Source organism: Canis lupus, chromosome 11 (assembly GCF_048164855.1).
Source record: "Canis lupus baileyi chromosome 11, mCanLup2.hap1, whole genome shotgun sequence".
NCBI classification, from domain to species: domain Eukaryota; kingdom Metazoa; phylum Chordata; class Mammalia; order Carnivora; family Canidae; genus Canis; species Canis lupus.
This window is the reverse complement of record NC_132848.1, coordinates 36,009,016-36,031,162: the sequence shown is the minus strand read 5'-3', so window position 1 is coordinate 36,031,162 and position 22,147 is coordinate 36,009,016. Positions and strand designations below refer to the sequence as shown.

The 22,147-nt window shown below is 39.9% G+C and overlaps 2 protein-coding genes across 3 annotated transcripts in view; one reads left to right on the top strand and one right to left on the bottom strand.

The window, feature by feature from the left end:
• Positions 1-15,462, bottom strand: part of ALDH1L2 (aldehyde dehydrogenase 1 family member L2) — a 65,493-nt gene extending 50,031 nt beyond the window's left edge. The window contains exon 1 of one of the 2 annotated variants that reach the window (XM_072844261.1): positions 14,989-15,462. Coding sequence is in view for 1 of the 2 variants with exons in the window: in XM_072844260.1 (XP_072700361.1) it covers positions 5,038-5,085 (48 nt within the window). In the remaining variant the exon portion in view is untranslated. Of the gene's footprint in view, positions 1-5,037; positions 5,187-14,988 lie in introns of those variants that run through there. The other variant, XM_072844260.1, reaches the window with a different exon arrangement.
• Positions 15,463-15,550: 88 nt separating this feature from the next.
• WASHC4 (WASH complex subunit 4) overlaps positions 15,551-22,147 on the top strand; it is a 53,950-nt gene continuing 47,353 nt past the window's right edge. The window contains exons 1-6 of the mRNA XM_072844258.1: positions 15,551-15,710; positions 17,793-17,932; positions 19,254-19,307; positions 19,403-19,468; positions 20,421-20,466; positions 20,913-20,980. Of these exons, the coding sequence (XP_072700359.1) occupies positions 15,650-15,710; positions 17,793-17,932; positions 19,254-19,307; positions 19,403-19,468; positions 20,421-20,466; positions 20,913-20,980 (435 nt within the window). The 5' untranslated portion in view covers positions 15,551-15,649. The remainder of the gene's footprint in view (positions 15,711-17,792; positions 17,933-19,253; positions 19,308-19,402; positions 19,469-20,420; positions 20,467-20,912; positions 20,981-22,147) is intronic.

Below are 22,147 nucleotides of genomic sequence, written 5' to 3'. Positions count from 1 at the left end.
CTCTGCCTCTCTCTCTCTCTCTATCTCTCTCTGTCTCTAATAAATAAAATCTTAAAAAAAAAAATAACAATGTCAACACAGGATCTACTAGCAGGTGAGGTCGGAGGGGGATGGTTTGCACCTAAAGATTGAGTGCAGCTGGTGACCAAAGAACATGTCAAAAATTGAGTAAAGGTAGGGAGATTCCAGAGGACTAGATCCAGGGATGGACTCCAGTCTCCGCCAGAAGGGCAGGACTTCAGTGCATAGCATTTACCTGTAATATATTCTCATTGCATAGAATTTCTAAATTAATTTTATTTATTTTTATTTTTTAAAAAGATTTTATTTATTTATTTGAGACACACAGAGAGGGAGAGGCAGAGACATAGGCAGAGGAAGAAGTAGGCTCCATGCATGGAGCCCGATGTGGGACTCGATCCTAGAACTCAGATGCTCAACCACTTGAGCCACCCAGGCATCCCAGAATTTTTAAATTAATTTTAAATTATACATTATATTAAATTATACATTATATATATATCTATATATTCTCCTTGTTAAAAATGAAACAACCACAGATAAGACTGGAGTCCGTTTTGACCACCACTCCAAATCCCAATTTCTTCTCCTTCTCTACCGAAGAAATAATCATTGCATGGTTTGCTGTGCAGCCTACAGACCTTTTTTAGGCATTTACCTATATGGAAATAAACACATTTTATAATAATAAAAATATTTTTTGTTTTTAAAAGTAATGCAAATTAAATCATATTATATGTAAGGTTCCATAACTTCTTTTGTTAGTACATATAACTTATACTTTAAAATTGGTGCACAGGAATGCCCGGGTGGCTCAGCGGTTGAGCATCTGCCTTTGGTGATCCCGGTCCAGGGATCGAGTCCCACATCAGGCTCCTTGTGAGGAACCTGCTTCTCTTCTCCCTCTGGCTATGTCTCTGCGTCTCTCATGAATAAATAAATAAAATCTTTAGAAAAAAAATTGGTGCACAGCATTCCATAGTGTAGCTATGTCTCAGTTTATTTGTTCATTTCCCTATTGAGGAAAAGTTTGGCTTTCAATTTATCATTATTAAAAGTACCATGGCAGTGGATTCTTGTACATGCTTCTTGTGCCAAGGTGGAAGTGCTTTTGTCAGTATCTATAAGTGAAATTGCACAATCATTTTTAAAACTTAAATGTTAGGCTCTCCTGATGGGCACAGTTGGTTAGGTGTCCAACTCTAGATTTCGGCTCAGGTCATGATCTTAGGGTCATGGCATTGAGCCCCATATGGAACTCCATGCTCAGTGAAGAGTGAAATATTATATCTTGTTCTAACTTGCATTTCCCTGATTATTAGTTTGATTGAGTGTCTTTTAATATTTTATTGACCATTTGTTTTTGTTTTTTTTAATTTATTTTTTTTGGTGTTCAATTTACCAACATACAGAATAACCCCCAGTGCCCGTCACCCATTCACTCCCACCCCCCGCCGTCCTCCCCTTCCACCACCCCTAGTTTGTTTCCCAGAGTTAGCAGTCTTTACGTTCTGTCTCCCTTTCTGATATTTCCCACACATTTCTTCTCCCTTCCCTTATATTCCCTTTCACTATTCTTTATATTCCCCAAATGAATGAGAACATATAATGTTTGTCCTTCTCCGATTGACTTACTTCACTCAGCTTTATTGACCATTTGTATTTCCTTTTTGGTATATTGTCTATTATTATCCTTAACCACAAGTTAAATCATTTGTCCCATCAATCTGGGCTTTTTTGAAAGCAGGGACTGTTTGTTTCTTGTTTACTGTTTTATCCTTTCTGGCTGTGATACTCTAAAAAAGTTATTTAACTTCTCTGGGTCTCAGTTACTTTATTTGTACAATGGGCATAATAATAGTTCCTATCTCACTGAAACGTTAAGGAGATTAAGTGAGCATATGTGTGAAGCATTTCCATCAGTGTCTGGTGCATACTAAGTGCTGTATCAATGCTATTTATTATTATTATTATTTATTAATCATATCCTCAGGATTTAGAACAAATGCTCAGGACATAATACACAAGTAAGTATGGTTTGAAGTTGAATTTGAAGGTCCTAAAAACAAACTAGACACCATAGCAGGGGGTCAGGTAATTCAGAAACAAGGACCTGTTTTCTAGAGTTAGGGTATAAAGCCAGTACTTGGCTCCAAGAAGCAAGGAAGGGCCCAAACTCTTGAACTGGATCAGAAGGTAACCTCAAGTTCTGGAACCAGGCTATGAACTCAGAACCAGCAACCTGACTTGTCCCAGACACTGGCAGAGGAAGCCAAATAACAGAGTGCCAAATAAATATGAAGACCAAATAACCCCCTGCCATGGGGAGAAATAAGATGCAATGAACCAGGCAGGATACTGGAGGTGCATAATAATAACTAACAGACAAAGGGTTTTATTCCTATCTATAGTTGCAGCAATTAAAAAGATCCAGCCATATCATTAAGTCATCGTTAAATATTTCTAAGTCCATTTCTTTAAGACAGGGAATGGAAAAATTGCTATCAGGAAGTGTTATAAACTAGTTTTCCCATTGGATTTTGCTAGGTCCTAAGAAGTTTTTTCTTTTTTCTTTTTTTTTCATTCTGCTTTAATACCAAACTCAGAAGCACTGTGTGATTTTTTTTTTTTTTCCTTTTTAAAGATGAAGGTAGGGACGCCTGGGTGGCTCAGCGGTTGAACGCCTGCCTTCAGCCCAGGGGCGTGATTCTGGAGTCCTGAGATCGAGTCCCACATCAGGCTCCCTAAGTGGAGCCTGCTTCTCTCACTGCCTGTGTCTCTGCCTCTCTCTTTCACTCTCTCTCTGTCTTTCATGATTAAATAAATAAAATCTTTAAAAAATAAAGATGAAGGTATAATTTATATGCAGTAAAATACACCCTTTCAGCATATATAGTTCTATAAGTTTGACAGGCACGGAGTTACCCTACCACTGCTACAATCAACATAAAGAACAATTCATCATCCCTGAGAATTTCTTTGTGTCCTTTGAGAGACAGTCTCTTGTAGTCAATTCTTCCTCTATCTCCAGCCCCTGATGACTACAGATCATCATTGTAGTTTTACTCTTTCCAAAATGTGCTATAATTAGAATCACATAATACATAGCCCTTTGAGTCTGTGTTTTACACTCAGCATCTGTATTTGAGTTTCATCCATATGCGGTTGTGCATATTAGTGTTCATTCCCCTTTTGTTCCTGAGTAGGATTCCCTTGTATGGATGGATTTATCCACTGTTGATCCTGTCACCAGATGAAGGACAATTTGTTTGCTGTTTTTGCTGATAAATGAATAAAGCCTCTGTAAACATTCATAAATAGGTATTTGGGTAATTACCTAGGAATGCAATTGCTGGGTCATATCATAGCTAGCTATATGTTTAACTTTATAAAAAATGGCCAGTTTTCCAAAGTGGCTATACCATTTTATGCTCCCACCAGCCATGTTTGATTTTGAACAATTCTTATAGAACATTGTCCAAAGGATGGATCCTCATTTTCTATGGAGTAAAATATCCCAAACATTCCACTTGTCTTCCCTGTCTTCCTTTTGGCCATGGAAAAACCTGTCTTCTTCCCAGCCAAATGTCACAGCTCTTCCACATGTACTCCTGGGTACAGTCAGACTCAGATCCCTGACCCCTGACCCCTGACCCCGACCATGCTTGGTGCTTCCCCACATGCATGTTTTTGTCTCTGTCATTTGCCACCTGGAATGTTCAACTTTGATTACTGAAATCTTATGTAAGTCTCACTACTGTAATCTTTGCATTCTTTAAGACTCCCTTCTGCTTTCCAAAAAAGACAATTTCAATGAAAGGTGTTGTCAGAGGAGACTGATAAAACAGGCAAGCACAAGCCCTTGCTCTCTCTACCATCCTACCCAGATTCCCAGGTGCCACGTAGGGAGAGAAAGCTAAGGAGGAGGAGTCTAGAGCAAGCAAAAGCTCTTCAAGAACAGGTCTCTTTTCCTTATTTATTTATTTTTAAAAGGTGAATCCTCCCCAAATAACTAGGATTGGATGGGGGTAAAGAGAGTCCTCATTATTTGGGGTTGTCTGGGAAACAAAAGCTTTTCCACCTATGCACTGATCGGTTTCTCTTTGGTGCTATTCAACACTTTTCTCTGCTTTCAAGTTTTTTACATCTGGATATATGAACATAAGGCTTTTGCAAAGAAGAAGAATGGAAAAGCAAATTCCTTCACAGCCCGGGATGCATTCACTTCCTATAAAAGAGATAATGTACATGAGATGAATTGTTTTTGTTTTTGTTTTTCCCCTAAACAGCTTTGAATCTGCCTAGATGCAGGGAGGCATCTCTCCCGGGGCCACATGCAACGTGTCCGCTCTCTTTTCCATTTCTGGAGGAGCTGACGCAATTCCAAGGCGCGGGCCTCCGCCACAGCTCGGTTCTTGCGCTACGATTAACAATGTTCCAGGGTGGTTGCTTCTGCAGCGCCTGGGAATCCTAGCACTCCTGCCCCCCGCCTGCAGCTCAGGAAGAATGGGCTCGCTTGCAGCCACCAGCGCCGAGGGCCATTACTGAAGGCGCCCTGAATGCCAGCCGGGAGCGCTCAGACCTCCGGGGCTGCCCAGGAGGCCCTCGCTGCCTTGAATACTACTCTCCGCCAGAGATGGTCTCGGTCCTGTACTCCGGCTCCATCTCATGACCAAGGAGTTCATGACGGAAATGCAAAAAGGAAAGGAAGCTAGCTGGCTCTGCCCCCCTTGCCAAGCGACTGTTCCCACCCTGTCAATCCCAGCCAGAGGGGTGGATGTTCAAAAGCCGCATCCCCAGACCCGTCCTAGGACAAGACAATGCCTCGCCTGACATACCCGAGGCTCTCTCCGGATCCTTCTCTGCAGTCTTTCAGTTTTAAAAATGCTGCCCTGGCTTTCAGCGAAGTCCAGTATCGCTGCCCACCCAGTAGCTGCGCCGCCCGGCTCTCCCGCCCCAGGGTCTGGAACACTGTCCCGGGTGAGAGCCAAGGACGCCCGCCCAGGCCAGACTCACCTGGCCGGTGGAGAAGCGCCGGAGCGCCTGGCTGCCGCGCCACAGCATGCCGGAAGGGACGCGCGGCCGGGCCGCACCGCACCGCAGCGGAGGCTCAGCCGGGGCGCGGCCTGCCACCTCCCAGCGCCGGGGCCGCCGCGCTCGCGGCTCGCGGGGACCGCTAGTCCCGGGACCCGCCCCCTCGGCCCGCCCCGCCCCGCCCCGCCCCGCTCCCTCAGCTGGCGGGGCTCGGGGGCCAATCCCCTGCGACCGGGCGGGGCCCCGGCTGGGGTGCCACGCGGATACCCAGCGGGCGGGGCCGGCTGCCAGTCTCGGCCCGGTACTTGCTTTCCCGCTGCGGGATCTTCTACGGGTTACTCAGACCCTGTGAGGTAGACAGGGATTTGCTTTATAAATGGCCCATCTGACATTTCAAGTCATGGCCATAACACTGTCCTGAGGAGGCAAAGATAGGAAAGACAAGAGGTGGAGACACCTGGCTGTGTAGGATCCTGATACCCGTCTTGTAAACTGATACGAGGATTTAAAGAGAGAGCGTGTATAAAGCACGTGGCAAAGGGCCTGGCACAGAGCTAGACCCCAACAGATGATAGTCAAGTAGATACCCACACTTCTCTCTCATCTCTCTAGAAGGAATGCTCAGATATGCTCTACCTAACCACCTGTTCCAAACAGAACTCCTTAGCCTGGCATTCAAGGCCATCTGTGGTTTGGGATTTTCTCTTATTTTCTTGCTGCTCCTTTGTGTAATTTAGCCTCTCTAGTACCTGCTGATTCTTTCTTTCCGAGACAATGCTTCCCAGAAAAGCTTATCATCTGTCACTTGTCACCATCCGGGCATGTCCAAATTCCTTCTTTTGTTAAAGGTACAGCTCATGGGACGCCTGCCTTCCGCTCAGGGTGTGATTCCAGGGTCCTGGGATTGGGTCCCAAATCGGGCTCCCTGCATGGAGCCTGCTTCTCCCTCTGCCTCTGTCTCTTTCTCTCCTGGTCCCTCTCATGAATAAATAAATAAAATCTTAAAAAAAAAAAATAGAGGTACAGGTCAAATGCTGCCTCCTGAAGGTATTTTTCCTGATTCTTTCCTCCCTTAACTCCCTTATTCCCCCAAAGTAATCCTTCGCTCCTCTGAATTGGGAAAGATTTTTGTCCAAGTGTCTCTTCTGACATCTCATTCTGTTATTGGTGTTTGTGTATCTTTCCTCTGCTCCACTGGAAGCTCCTTGCAGGCTAAATCTATGTCTGATTTATCGGGATTTACAATATCTAACACTAAGCAGATTTCAAAAAGTACTTGTTGAAAGACAGAATGAATAAATGAATGAATGAATGTGTTTAAGAAGGAGAGAGGAAAAAAATCCTTAAAGGTTGGAGAATTCAGCAAACATTGTTTTGCTCTGGGAATTGCCCTTTGTCAATTCAACCCATTTCCCTGACTGCATTTTGTGACTTCTGGCTTCTTTTAAACTTCCAAATACTAATTATAATTTTACTTGTAAACTGTGTATACTGGGAGAGGTGGGAAAGGAGTGTGGTTTTTTTCTGAATTGGGGCTCCATAGTTATATCCCCTAGCTCCCAACCTCAGGAAATGTAGAGTTTATGTCTACCCACATACAGTGGAATATTAATGATGTCTAAAATTTTATTTTGTAAGAGTTAAAGATATAGATCTCTTAATAACCAGTGGTTAGATCAAAGGCAATTAGTTTGACAAAGAGAAAAGCCCTGTCAACCTAGACTTCTATACTCAGCAAAAATGAAGATGAAATAAAGTCATTTTTATGTCTCTCAAACAAAAATTTGAGAGAATCTGAAGAAGGAAAATTTCCAAATTCATTCTATGAGCCCAGCATTACCCTGGTATCCAAACAATACAAAGACATGACAAAAAAGGAAATTATAGGCCAATATCCCTGAGGATCATAGATCCAAAAATTATCAACAAAATATTAGCAAACCAAATTCAATGCTATGTTAAAACAAAATTATTCACCATAATTAAGTGGGATTTATTCGAGGGACTCAAGGATGGTTCAATATTTGCAAATCAATTAATGTGATACATCACATTAACGGGGGGGGGAAGGATAAAAACCGTATGATCATCTCAATAGATACAAAGCATTTGAAAAATACAGCACCCATACATGATAAAAACTTTAAGCAACACGGGTTTAGAGGGAATATACCTCAATATAATAAAGGCCAGGATCCCTGGGTGGCGCAGCAGTTTAGCGCCTGCCTTTGGCCCAGGGCGTGATCTTGGAGACCCAGGATCGAATCCCACATCAGGCTCTCGGTGCATGGAGCCTGCTTCTCCCTCTGCCTGTGTCTCTGCCTCTCTCTCTCTGTGACTATCATAAATAAATAAAAAAATTAAAAAAATAAAGGCCATATGTGAAAAAGTCCACAGCTAACATTATACTCAATGATGAAAAATTGTAAGCTTTTCCTCTAAGATAAGTAATAGGACAAGGATGTCCATTCTCATCACTTTTGCTCACTTTCATTCAACATACTGCTGGAAGTCCAATGTACAGTAATCAGAGAAGAAGAAAAAATAAAAGTCATCCAAACTGGTAAGGAAGAAATAAAACTCACTATTTGCAGATGAAATTATATTATATATAGAAAACCCCAATAACTATGTGTAGTGATAATATATAACTACCAAGTTAACAAAATGTAAAATTATCAAGGTAATATGTAGAATGATTTTTTTTTAATCTATTGAAAAGTAGGCAAGAAAGGTGAGAGAAAGAAACACAGAATAACTGGGAATAAATAGAAGGAAATTAGTAAAATGTTAGATTTAAGCCTAAATAATTGCAGTAAATGAAAATGGACTGAACACTTTAATTAAAAGACAAAGATTGTCAGATTGTTTAAAAAACAAAATTCTTATAAGAGAGCCATAAAGTATAAAGATTCAGAAAGGATGATTTTTTTTTTAATCCACCCAATGATTGGTTCAAATTGTGCACAAGATCCTAGTAAGGCTAAGGAAGGCCAGCAAGACCTAATTCTCGGATTTCTGTTTGAGCTATGTTAAGTGTACCCCCTCCTTTTTTTAAAAAAGATTTTTATTTATCTATTTAAGAGGAGAAAGAGAGAGAGACAAAGAGAGAGAGAGAATGAGCAGGGAGGAGGGAGAAGCAGACCCCCAGTTGAGCAGGGAGCTCAATGCAGGGTTTGATTCCAGGCCCTGAGATCATGACCTGAGTTGGAGGCAGAGGTTTCACCGATTGAGCCACCCAGGTGTACCCTTTTTTTAAAAACACTTTTGGTATTGAGATGTGAACCTGAGGCTACCAAGGCTGCCAGATGGAACCTAAAGAGTGTAGCAAAAATTACAGAAGAGATAGAAAAGAACCAGAATCCAAGATTTGTTTTTGAATCTTGAAACCGAATGCACACAAAGGTCAATGCCAGTACTACATGTTTTAAAATTAACATGTGGTAAAATTGATTTCATTTTTTCTGTACGGTTCTATGAGTTTTAACCTATGTATAGACTCATGTAAGTAACACTGACATTAGGATACAGAACCTTTCCATTCCCCACCCCAGAACTGCCCTGTCTCTTTGCAGTCATGGCTAACCAACTACCCATTTCCATCCTGAGAATCTCTGCTCTGTTCTCTGTCACCGTGGTTTTTATCTTTTCAAGATTGCCAAATAAATGAAATCACATAGTATATAACTTTGTAGATTTTCTTCACTCTACACAGTGCCCTAGAGATTTGTACTCAAGTTTAGGGATTTTCTAGGGATTTTAAGATTCTTCTGTTACTAATTTCCATATAATTCTATTGCAGTCAGAGAATCTAACCATCACATTTCAGTCCATTAAAATGCACTGAGGGGATCCCTGGGTGGCGCAGCGGTTTGGCGCCTGCCTTTGGCCCAGGGCGCGATCCTGGAGACCCAGGATCGAATCCCACGTCGGGCTCCTGGTGCATGGAGCCTGCTTCTCCCTCTGCCTGTGTCTCTGCCTCTCTCTCTCTGTGACTATCATAAATAAATAAAAAAATTTAAAAAAAATGCACTGAGATTTTTTTTATGGCTAGCATATGGCCTACCTTGCTGAGTATTCCTTGTATACTTGAAAAAAGATGTCTATTTTGCTGTTGTTGTGTAGAATGTTTATAAGTACCATTTAAGACAAGTTTGTTGAGAGTATTGTTCAATTCTTTATTCTCCTATATTCTATTCATCATAATACTGAGAGAAGTATTAACATTTCCAACCAAAGGGGCAGCTGGGTGGCTCAGTCAATTCAGTCTCTGCCTTAGACTCAGTTCATGATCCCAGGATCCTGGGATGGAGCCTCATGTCACAGCAAGCCTGCTTCTCCTTCTCCTTCTGCCCCTTCCTGATTGTATTCTCTCTCTCACACACACATAATAAAATCTTTAAAAATAAATAAAATTTTCAGCTATATAATTATATCTATTTTTTCTTTCTATTCTGTCAGATTTTGGTTAATTAAATTTTATTGTTCACCCCCCCCAAAAAAAAGGATGAAAAAAGCTAATTCACAGACATTCTGGATTCTGTTACATTCTTAAGAAAACTATTGGAGTTTTGATTTACTTGTTTATTTATTATTTTTTAAAGATTTATTTATTTATTTGAGAGAGAGAGAGAATGAGTGGGAGGGGCAGAGGGAGAGGGAGACAGAATCTCCAGCAGATTCCACGCTGAGCAGAATCTCACTTGGTGGGGGGGGAATCCCTGGGTGGCGCAGCGGTTTGGCGCCTGCCTTTGGCCCAGGGCGCGATCCTGGGGACCGGGGATCGAGTCCCACGTCGGGCTCCCGGTGCATGGAGCCTGCTTCTCCCTCTGCCTGTGTGTCTCTGCCTCTCTCTCTCTCTCTGTGTGACTATCATAAATAAATAAAAATTAAAAAAAAAAAAAAAAGAATCTCACTCAGGGCTCCATCCCATGACCCTGAGATCAGGACCTGAGCTGAAACCAAGAGTCAGGAGCTTAACCCACTGCACCACCCAGGTATCCCAGGGGTTTTTGTTTAGAAAGCAGTGAATTTGCTTGGACTCAAACCCTGCAGAGGGAAGCAACTTATATTTCTGTTCAATTCATGTAGACAATGGTTTGGCCAGTGTTTTTGCTCGGATTTTGGGGTTCACCTCCGTAAGTTCCCTTGATTATCAGTTTTCCTTTCTAAATTTCAAGCTGCTCTGCTAGCCCAACCATCTCCATTTTCTGCTATCTTGAACCCATAGGACTTCAGCTTTTTCCTACCTGAGGTGCACATCTGTTGGGAAATATATGCATCAAAGGGCAGCAAGCACCCCTCTCACCCAGTGTAGGTGTTTTTAGGGACTCTTGACTGTGATTTCAGCAGGCTCCCTCTATATAGTTTGGTGGTTAGCCAGGGATTTGGGCAATGTTTACACTTAGGTTTTGGATTTCATCCCCTTTGTGGGCCCCTTGCTTTAGGATGCTCCTCCAAATTTCCAGTTTCTCTTCCAACAAACCTGAACTTAGTGTGCTTCCACCATGAGCTGGTAAGACCGGGTTTCATTGCTTGACTTAAAGGGGTGAGAGACACTGTCAGGAAGAAAGCCATGAACTCATAACTCTTACAAACAAATTCTGAGTAAATTCAGAATTCTGAGTAATTTCCATGTGCTTTTCTGTCTGATTTTATTGTCTTTCATTTCTTTTAAAGTTTCTACTCTATATTGTCTACTTTTCTTAGTTTTTAACTGCAGGTAGGTTTACTTGACTACTTTCTGCTTGTCCATTTCTAGATGTATTCTTGTCAATTACTTTAATATGTTAATCATAAGATTTTCCTAAGGTATGCTTTTAAAATTACTTACATAGAAATACATATATATAATATTTTATTAAACTTTTTATGCTTATAGTTTCTTTAATAAATAATGCCAACCACTGAAGAACTAAAAGGAAATACTTGTCCTGCAAAATGAATATTTATCACAGAGCAATGGAAATAATAACGATTGTTAGCTTGTTCTTTTAACAAATATATTTATCATCTGTGTTCCAAGCACTGATATAATGAACTGTATCAAAGAGACATGGGTTGGATGCTCATAGAACTTACAGTCTAGTGGGAGAAATAGGCCTTAAACAAGTAAACTCCAAATAATTAAATGGTAAAAATTTTCATAAAAGCAATGAAGGAAAGGTATATATTCTGAATACAAAAGGTACCTACTGAGGATTGTGTAGTCAGGAATGTCCTAAGGAAGTGACATTTAATCTGAGATATGAAAGATAAGTGGTAGATAGCCAATGAGGGTGGAACTTTCCAGGCATAAAGTGGGCATAGTATTTGTGAAGGACTTCATTTGGAGAAGAACTTGGTTTGTTGGAGGAGCTAAAATGCCAATATGGTTAGATCATAATAAGCAAAAAAGAAAGGTTAGGCTTTTCCCATAGATGCTATATTTTATTGTAAGCACACCTGTAAGCCACTGACAGTATTTTTAAACAAGGGAGTGGTGATATTATCAAAATTCAGTTCAGACATTAACTTTTACATCAGAAACTAATGGCTTCCCAAGATACATTATTCCTTTCTCTCTAATAAAACCAATTTTTTTTTTTCGAGAGAGCAAGGAGTGGGGGGGAGGGGAGGGAGGGAGGGAGAGAGAGAGAGAGAGAGAGAGAGAGAGAATTCTAAGCAGGTTCCATGCCCAGCATGGAGGCTAATGTGGGACTTTATCTCATAATTCTAGATTATGATCTGAGCTGAAACCAAGAGTCAGACACTCAACCAAGTGAGCCACCCAGGCACTCCTAAAAAACAATTGCATGCATGGCCATTCGATTCAAAGATTGCCTTTCCCAGGCTCTCCTGTAGGTCAGGGGTAGCCATATCATTAAGTTCTGGACAATGAGATGGAGTGGAAATTTGGAACAATTTGGTGGGGGGAGAGTAAAGCAGGGATCAGGAGTGATAGTAAAGATAATAGCAGCACTTATTTTGCATTTATAACATGCCAGGAAGCATCTGAAGGCCTTTACATAAACTGGAGTCAGCAGGACCTGTTTGAGAGACTGCAAATGATTTGGCATCCCAGCAGAGCAAAGTGGGTGGAGATTAGGGAGTAGAAGAGTCAGAAAATTTAGAGAGTAATCAACGGGAAGATTGAAAAAGGCCTTGTGTTCCATTCTATGAAGTGAAAACTTCAAACCAAGGGTAACAGGAATCCACTGAAGGATTTTAAAGTGGGTAACCTGATCGGATAGCTTTTGAGAAATTTCACTTGGAGAACAGTGCGGACAATGGAAAGAGAAGCTCTATCACAGGTTTATAGTAATTGTCCAGGTGGGAGGTTCTTTTGTAAAGAACTACATGGGGATCCCTGGGTGGTGCAGTGGTTTGGCGCCTGCCTTTGGCCCAGGGCGCGATCCTGGAGACCCGGGATTGAATCCCACGTTGGGCTCCCAGTGCATGGAGCCTGCTTCTCCCTCTGCCTGTGTCTCTGCCTCTCTCTCTCTCTCTGTGTGACTATCATAAATAAAAATTTTTTAAAAAAGAAATACATGAATTAACGCATTAGGAATCTTTTTGACAGGTACACATAGGGCTTTGTGATGAATTAAGTAAAAGGTCTTGGTGAGCTATTACCATAATTTCTATTATTGGAAACATACTTTAAATGTATATTAGAAAACATGTTCATTCACCAAAACCTTAGCTCTATAATATATAAAAAGTATTTTGGTATGGAATAAACTGATACTTAAGTTGTGAATATAAGTGTTAAAGGCAAGAACTCCTGCAAGCATGTTCTCCGGGCAGCTGTATAAGTTCTTTGAAGTTCTCAAAATAGTACAATGCTATCTATATAAAAAATTTCCCCTTCTATTTCCAAGCTCAACTTTTAGACAGTATTATTAAGAATGAAGAAAAGTAGAAAGAAGGATATTTAATTCCTCAAAATGATCATTTGCCTTCTGTAGTCTAGGCCTGAAAAATATAGGACTTCTGCTGTCATAAATAACTTTCAGAAAGCACATTTCAGTTTATAGTGAATGTGCTTTGTATTTCACATCCAACTTTTAATTCTCTAACAAAATTTGAATCTAGGACTTGGAATTTGATTTAAAGATACATAAGATCAAGACAGGCAATCCCTAAGATTTCTTTAAAAAATTAAGTGACAATGATTCAAATAGCAAACACTTCTATTGTATGTGGTTGGCATTGTTGCCTCTTACATGTATAAAATATAATAGTCCTCAAGACAATCCCATGATGTGTTTACTATTATCATTCCCATTTTATTTTTTTAAATTTTTTTTTAAAAAAGACTTCATTTATTGATTCACGAGAGACACAGAGAGAGAGAGAGAGGCAGAGACATAGGCAGAAGAAGGAAAAGCAGGCTCCGTGCAGGGAGCCCGATGCGGAACTCAATCCCGGGACTCTGAGATCACACTCTGAGCTGGAGGCAGACACTCAACCACTGAGCCATCCAGGCGTCCCTATCATTCCTATTTTAAAACTGAGGAAATTGAGGCTGAGGTTAAATTATCTGGCCCCAAATCACAAGGCTAGTAAGTGACAGAGCTATGATTTGGACCTACAGAATTCGGCTATAGACACTCTGCTTATTATAGTATGACACTGCCTCTTGCCACTGATTTATTAACTTTAATAGAATAGTGCATTTGCATACTCAAATTGCTCCTACCTATAATTTCACTATATCACAATGAGCTACTGGGAGATTAATTACAGTGATTAATACAAATGTGAAGAGTACAGTAAGTTGAACTCACAATCATATTTACTCACAAAGTAAAGGGAAAAAGTGTATTAATCACTGTAATTAATTGTTAGCCACTGTGTTACTGTTATTTTCAAGTTTGTTTTTTTCCTTTCTGAAATGCCTACTTAGACTGCAAGCATCATTAGGGCGGGGTCCACCTTTCTTGTCTGTTTTTTTTCCCCCATAATAGTTTGTCTATCTAACATGGTGCCTGGCACCTAGTGGGCACTCATATTTGACCTACTGTAGATCCATAGGTCTCAGGGACTGCTCTTCTAAAGACCTTTTACCGGCTTTGATTAATTTAGTTATTTTTGGTTCCTTTTAAGATTATGGAGGACTGGGCAGCCCGGGTGGCTCAGCGGTTTAGCGCGGCCTTCAGCCCAGGGCCTGATCCTGGAGACCTAGGATCGAGTCCTGCATCAGGCTCCCTGCATGGAGCCTGCTTCTTCCTCTGCCTGTGTCTCTGCCTCTCTCTCTGTGTGTGTCTCTCATGAATAAATAAATAAAATCTTAAAAAAAAAAAGATTATGGAGGACTTCAATAAGATCTCATTGTTAATAATTAAAAAATGCACAAAGGGACATAAAAAAAGGTGAAAATCCACTTTTTAATCGCCAACACATATTCTTTTCCAGGTGACTAATATCCGGTTTGGTGCGATTTGAGTTGTCTTTCTCCGCATTTACACGCACATATGCACAAACACATTTACATGAGTACATATGTAACCACAAATACACATTATTCCGCAACCACTTTCTTCTTCTTTTTTAAGATTTTATTTATTTATTTGAGAGAGAGAGGGAGCTTGAGCAGGGGAGAGGTAGAGGTAGAGGGAGAAGCAGACTCCCCATTTAGCAGGGAGCCCACGTGGGGCTTGATCCCAGGACCCTGGGATCATGCCCTGAGCTGAAGACACTTGCCCAACTATTTAAGTCACGCAGGTGCTCCCCCACCCGCCGCAACCGCTTTCTTTCAGTTTCCTATGTCTCTATAAATGTTTTTGATTTTTAAGAAACAGTTACCTCGTATTTCATAATATGGATGTATTAAGCTTTATGGAATTATGCCCTATTGATGGACATTAAGACCATTTCCTGTTAGTGTGTATTAAAAGCCATGCAGCAATGACCGTTACTGTGCCAATACCTGTATACATGTAGACTTACCGGGAAACACAGATCCCCGTTCGCGGGAGGGCCGGTTAACAGCTAGGAGCCCCTCGGGACCCGTCTACAAAGCGCGGCTTCTTCCCTCCCGGCCTTTTTCAGAGGAGGACGGGGAGGATCGCCCGGCGCAGGGTCAGCAGAATAGAAAAACCCCTCACTAGGTAGGGCGTTCGTAAAGTAACTCGGCCTCTCACACGCGGGTTTATTCTCAAGAGCAATCGGCACGGGACTTGCTGGACAGCCGCGGGACCTCCGATGGGGGTGACAGGGCGGGCGCGGGCGCCCTCGGGGACCACCGCCTCCTGTTAAGCCGCTGCCCCCTCAAGTTTGCCCTGTTCAGGCTAGACTGATGGGACAACTCCCCAGCTATTAAAAATGACCTGGAGGCAGCAGAGTGAAGTGAAAAGCATCCGTGTGGCTGGAGACGTGCGCTGAAGGGAGGCGAGGCGCCAGTCGCCACCGCAGGACTCCGCCTCCGGCCACCCGGGCCGACTCGCTTTCCCAGCAGCCCCCGCGGCCCACAGGGGCCCGCAGCCCGGCCTGCCCTCGCGCGCGGGGGCGGGGCCGAGGCCGGAAGTCACGTGCCGTGACAGCCGCCGGGGTGAGGCCGCCGTGGTCCGCCGGGCTGGTTGGGGCTGTGACCGGGGGAGGCGGCGCGGGGATGGCGGTGGAGACTCTGTCCCCAGACTGGGAGTTCGACCGCGTGGACGACGGCTCGCAGAGTAAGGGAGGGCAGGGCGAGGGCTGCGGGTGGGTGCGCCCCGGCAGCGCTCCTGCGGGAGGGCTCTGCGTCGCGGTCGCTGCGCGGCGGTCCGCTTCGGGACACTTGCAGCCCCTTGCGGTGCGGAGGGAGGAGCCCTGGAGCGTTACTTTCGGGACTGGGGTCCCGGTGGCGGTGGGTCAGGCCAGCCGAGGCGGCGCTCGGCGTCCGGGGCGGCGGCTGTGCGGAGGAGCCGCGGTGCCCGGGGGCAGCGGCGTCGGCTGTCCGCAGCCCGCAGCCCGCAGCCCGCAGCGCCGGGCCGGGCGGGGCGCGCCCGGGGAGGCCCACAGCCCTGGGAACCGCGCTGGCCCTGCCTCTGGCCTCTCGGGGCTTTCGCCACCCGTGCTGAGCGTTCAGTTCTAGAATGGGCAGAGGTCCGGGTTCCTGTTTTCGCTTTCCTGTTTTTCTACTTTTCCTCCGACCAACTTTTGGAAGTTTGAGTGTTTTCTTCCCCCTGCATATTCTTACAACGTGTAAGATAGCGAAAAGGCGCTCTTCACACGGCAATAATAAGAGAATGCCAGTTTATCTTCTTCCATGCCTTTTATTTACGATATGTGGTGTTTTTTAGGGATGCCCTATAGCTTCCATTGCACCTAGAAAGGTCTCAAAAATTAAAAGCAACTTTTACTTCATAAAATTAAATAGTTTCGTTTTGAAGTTCGAGGTTAAAAAACCGTACCGGATGAAGTTCCATGCAGCACAAGTTAGAGACCAAAATGATTATATTAGTGAAATTCTAAGATTAATACAAGTTGATAATCTGTCTCTTTAGTGATATTAATCTATTTAATAAGAGAGATTGGTACCTTCAGCTCCTGAGTGTTCTTAATGCACTTTTCATATGAAAAGCTAGGAACCTTAATGGATTGCATGGATCCAGCTGATTCAGAGCATTAATTGCGAAATAAGGGAGATTGGGGAGCTGGGTCTTTATCCTTAGGACATACTTATCTTAGAGTTCCTTTGCATTGTTAATTTAAGGAGAGAAACATTTTAGTTTTTTTAGACAACACGGTTGAATAGTTATTCAGATCAATAAAAGAAACTGAATCAGATTTGCTGCCTTTGGAATAAATAATGAACTCTTAATGTGTATGGTAGAATATTTCCTTTCAATTATTAACTTTAATGACTAGACATACTTTTATTGTCCAGTTTATTTCAGTGACTCCTTAGAGTCCTCTATATAATCTGTGGATTCTGTAAATATTAGCATTGTATTCTGTACTCAGTGTTCTTTACTGGCTTTTCCAACTCTATTTTGATAATTAAAATATCTTGGTAAATTTTGGACATTATAGAAATAACATTCATTATGATAAAATAGTCTAAAACTGTTTTAAAAACAATAGATGTATTTTTAGACACTAGTCAACAGCATAGAGACTTACGAATGATGATTAAGTTTTGCTTCTATGACAACACACATTTTTATACTTGAGTCAGGTATTCCTTTTTTCTTTTTGCAAAAAAGACTCAAGATGTTGAATTGTCTAAGGCATTATTCAGGTTGTTTAAAAGCCCTAACTTACGGGGTATATGGGGACAATAACCTTTTTATAGCATTTTAGAGTTCTAGTTTACAGGGAATCTAGGTGGCTCAGTTGGTTGGGTGTCTGCCTTCAGCTCTGGCCATAATCCCAGAGTCCTGGGATCGAGCCCCACCTTGGGCTCCCTGCTCAATGGGGATTCTGTTTCTTTCTTTGCCCCTCACCCTCCTTGTGCACTTTCTCTCTCTCTCTCTTGCTCACTCTCTGTCTCTCAAATAAGTAAATTTTTAAAAATAAAGTTATAGTTTAAGTGTGTTGTAGTTGTATATGGCTAATATCTATAGCTTTTTAAATTATTTTATTTGGAAAGGATTAAAACTGAATTATTGTTTAAATTTGAAACTTTATTTTCAAGAAGTCCAGACATTGCAAAATAATACTTTTAAAAAGCTTAGTAACTACTTTGCTGTGACTTTTGGAATTATTTGAAGTAAATGTCCTATAATTTGTTAATTGTACTTCTTACATACTGTTTTAAAATTTAAATTCAGAAATTCATGCTGAAGTCCAACTTAAGAATTATGGGAAATTTCTTGAGGAGTATACGTCTCAATTGAGAAGAATTGAGGATGCATTGGATGATTCAATTGGTGATGTTTGGGATTTCAATCTTGATCCAATAGCATTAAAGGTTTGATTTTGTTTTATTTTTAATTTATGTATACATTTTCAGGACATACTATATCTTGAAAACATAATCTTAAAAAGTGGAATGTACATTTGGCCCTTGAATAATATGTAAGTTACGAGTGCTGACTTCTCACACAGTTGAAAATCTGCGTAGAACTTTAGGGCCACCCTAAACTTAATAGCCTGCTGTTGACCAGAAGCCTTACCAATAACATAAGCAGCTGATTAACACATATTTTGTATACGTATTATGTACTATATTCTTATAATAAGTTAGGGAAAATAAAATGTTATAAGAAAATCATAAGGAAAATACATTTAGAGCACTGTACTACATTTATAAAAAAAATAAACCTGCATGTAAGTGGACCCACGCAATTCAAACCTGTGTTTTTCAAAGGTCAGCTGTATATTTTTATTATTTGGAATCTAGAGAACTAAAAGAAACTTGGAGACAAATTGTTAATATCCTTATTTCTAAGCCATGTAGGTGTGTGCCTTTTTTCGTTTTTTAATGAGTGGCACACACCTCTGAGATAGCCTTTATTTTTCATCAAGAAAATGGAAAGGGTTGGAATAGAATATTCATTCTTTATTTGTTCCTTATTGAGATTATTTTACATATAGTGAAATGCATAGATTTGCAATATTCTGTTTAGTGAATTTTTCTCAAACACATGTCACTTGTATTCTGATGAAGATATAGAAGATTTCCATCATTTCCCCTTATGCCATTTAGGGGATCTTAATGTGGGCATAATTTATTTTTTTGATTTTTTTTTAAAGTATTTATTTAAATTCCATTTAACATATAGTGTAATTTAGTTTCAGTAGTAGAATTTCATTTGGGAGCAATTTTTTTAATGTATAAAATAAGTCACTTCTGCTCTGTTCCATTCTGAGAACATTCTATCTTGTTCGGTCTTTGAAACTATAGCTTGATACCACTTTAATAATAATTAACATATACTGAATGTTTATCATGTATTAGACACTGTCTTGAGTTACATATTGACTTTTTTTAATAACTGTTTCTTGAAATTCAGATCTCACTCTTGAAATTTACATATCATATAATTCTTTGGGTTTTAGTGTATTCACAGAATTGTGCAGCCATCATCAGACTCCATTTTAGAGTATTTTCAGCACTCCTATAGAAATCCTATATGCATTAGCAGTCACTCCCCATCTGGTGTATGTTAGTGCTAAATACAGGGTCCAACAAGTTTAAGTAGAATAGAGCTAGACTCAATTAGTATCTTTAAAATTTCAATGATTTTTTTCAAATTATAGAGAAATATTCTTTCTCTTTGTTTTTATAGCTTTTGCCTTATGAACAGTCTTCCCTTTTGGAACTCATAAAGACTGAAAACAAGGTATAGATTTCTAAACCTAAAAATCTATTTTTTAAATGCTTTAGTTACCTTCTATAACTGATTTTTTAATTTTATGTTTGTACTCATCAAACTAGGTCTTGAACAAGGTCATCACTGTTTATGCTGCACTTTGTTGTGAAATCAAGAAATTAAAGTATGAGGTAATTATACTCTTAAGATGTTAAAAATATGATTTAAAAGCAAATAAATGCGTGTGTGTGTATGTATATAGTGTACATAAGGATTTGTTGCATGTTGAATGAATTATTTATTTAAAGTAATATTAATAATAATGATTACCATTCATTGAGTATACTTTGTGCGAGACCCCATACTTGTACATACTTAGAGAGACAGATAACCTGAGGAATAGATGAGGAAATAGGCTTAAAGAGGGCATCACTTGCCTAACATTTTACTGGTAGTAACTGAGTCTAGGTCTGCATACCTTCCAAGTCTATGTTATCTGCCATATATACTGGCTTTCTAAACATAATTGACTTTTATACATATTTGTATATATATTTATATGTGTATATATATTTATATATATATATTTATAGATTTATATATATTTTCATGTATATGTTTTAACAATTTTTTTTAACAATTTTTTTTTGGTGTTTTTTTTTTAAGTAGACTCCACACCCAACATGGGGCTTAAACTTACAACCTTGAGATCAAGAGTTGCATGCTCTGCTGACTGAGCCAGCCAGATGCCCTTAGATATAACTGATTTTTTTGTTAAAGCTTTGAATTTTTAATATGTTTTGCATTTTCTTGCCCATGGGTCATTAAAACTGGTAGAAGTTGGTAAACTTCCTCTTTTTTCTGTACCTTTTTGATAGTATGTGGGAGGATATAGGACAATTAGAATGCTCAGAAAAGACAAAACGGGGGTAAAGAAATTAAGAAATAACTTTGAGTATCAGTAATATCTTTGGTACTCTAAAGATAATTGGAATTTACCTGTTTTGTAAGCAGTTTCTGAATTTAAATGAATTTGTATATGTGATATAGTCTTCTAATTATTAAATATGGATAACAAGAGAGCCTAGCAATTTAAAAACAAAATAGCAACCTTTAAAATTATTTTAAATTTTTTTTAAACAGGCTGAAACTAAATTTTATAATGGTCTCTTGTTTTATGGAGAAGGAGGTAAGTTTTAAAGTTTTACATTGTAGTGTCATGATGCCTTTTTTAAGATTGAAATGAATGAAAGTTGACAATTCTAGCACTACCATGATTATATATGTATTACTGTGAGAAAATAGGCATTCAAATTTTTCTGTTGGTTTACTTGTTTGATAAGCAGGTGGAAAAAACCTGAGTGATGAAGCAGTAGCAAATTCTCTAAAATCTGTAATTTTTATGTTACTCCAAGGCTTTTCCTTGAATTCATTAAATAGTGAAACAGATGGTTACTTTTAATTGAATGGTTAATGATTGTCTCAGTTTCTTTTCAGTATAAAAATTCTTTTTTCAATACTATGCAGATTAGAAGATATACTAATGAATAAAAATTATATTTATTTTTCATTTTGGGTTTTGACTGAGTTTAAATTAGAAAGTCAAAATATGGTTCTTCATGTTGCTTTTTAAAGCTACAGATTCCAGCATGGTGGAAGGTGATTGCCAAATTCAAATGGGAAGATTTATTTCATTCTTACAGGTAACTGATTTTTCATTTTAATTTTTTTTTTGAAAAGTTTGAAAAAAAAAAAAAAAAAAAAAGAAAAGTTTGGGTAAATTATACCCAATCAAAAAAGATTTCTGAGGGGCACCTGGGTGGCTCAGTTGGTTAAGGATCTGCCATCTGCTCAGGTCATGATCCCAGAGTCCTGGGATCAAGCTCCATCCCACCCCCACCCCACCCATGGACTCCCTTCTCAGCAGGAGTCTGCTTCTCTCTCTCCCTCTGCCCACCCACTAGCACGCTCTCATGTGCTTGTGCGTGCTCTCTAAACAAATCTTTAAAAAAAAAAAATTCTGAAACCTTCAAATGCTAAGAATATGTATTTTGAGAGTAAGATAGTTGGCACTGGATTATAGTTAAAGAGGTCATAACCCTGAAAGATTTTCATAGCATTTTATGGAAATAAGAAAACAAAGTAATTTTTTTCTTTTTAAATAATTTCATTTGTGATGGTTTGTCACCATACCTTTTAAAAGAATTTAAACTTTGTACCAGGTAGGAAAAGATAATTTATGTCAGAAAAAATTGTTAGTGGAAATGATTAAGCTGTGATGAAGTTTTAAAAAGTAGATCTTGATGCTTTTACCAGATGTTTCAGTCAGATCAGAATAAACCAGATGTTTTCATCACTGCAGGGTTTTAGTTATTCTAGGTCTTTGGTTTAATTTTATCAAAAAATTGAGATAACTTCCTCTTCTCTCTCCATTATAAAAGCAATGCTAGTACTATATGACAAAGGCAAAAATTGGAGATAAGGAAAAAACACCCCTAATCCCACCTGCCTTCTGATTATTACGTTTAAGATTTGATGTATTTCATTGAATCAAGCATACTCTAATAGATTCAATTCATTTATATCTTTACTACGTTTTTTGTCTCCTTGTTGTAATTGAGAGCATTTTGTTGAACTGGATTTCTCTTATGGTATGTGTTAGGTTTCAAAAGAGGAGATTTGATATAGAAAATTGGTTATATAATAGTTGGAGGGCTAAAAGAAAAGAGAATAGTGAGGTCATCCAGAGGAAGCAGACACCACCTTTACATCAAGGGAAAAAAGGATTGGGGTTGCCAGAATCTGGGAGCTTAGAGCAGAAGCATTGCGGAGTTAGTGCTGATACCTATGAAGGAGGCAGTGCTGCCTGA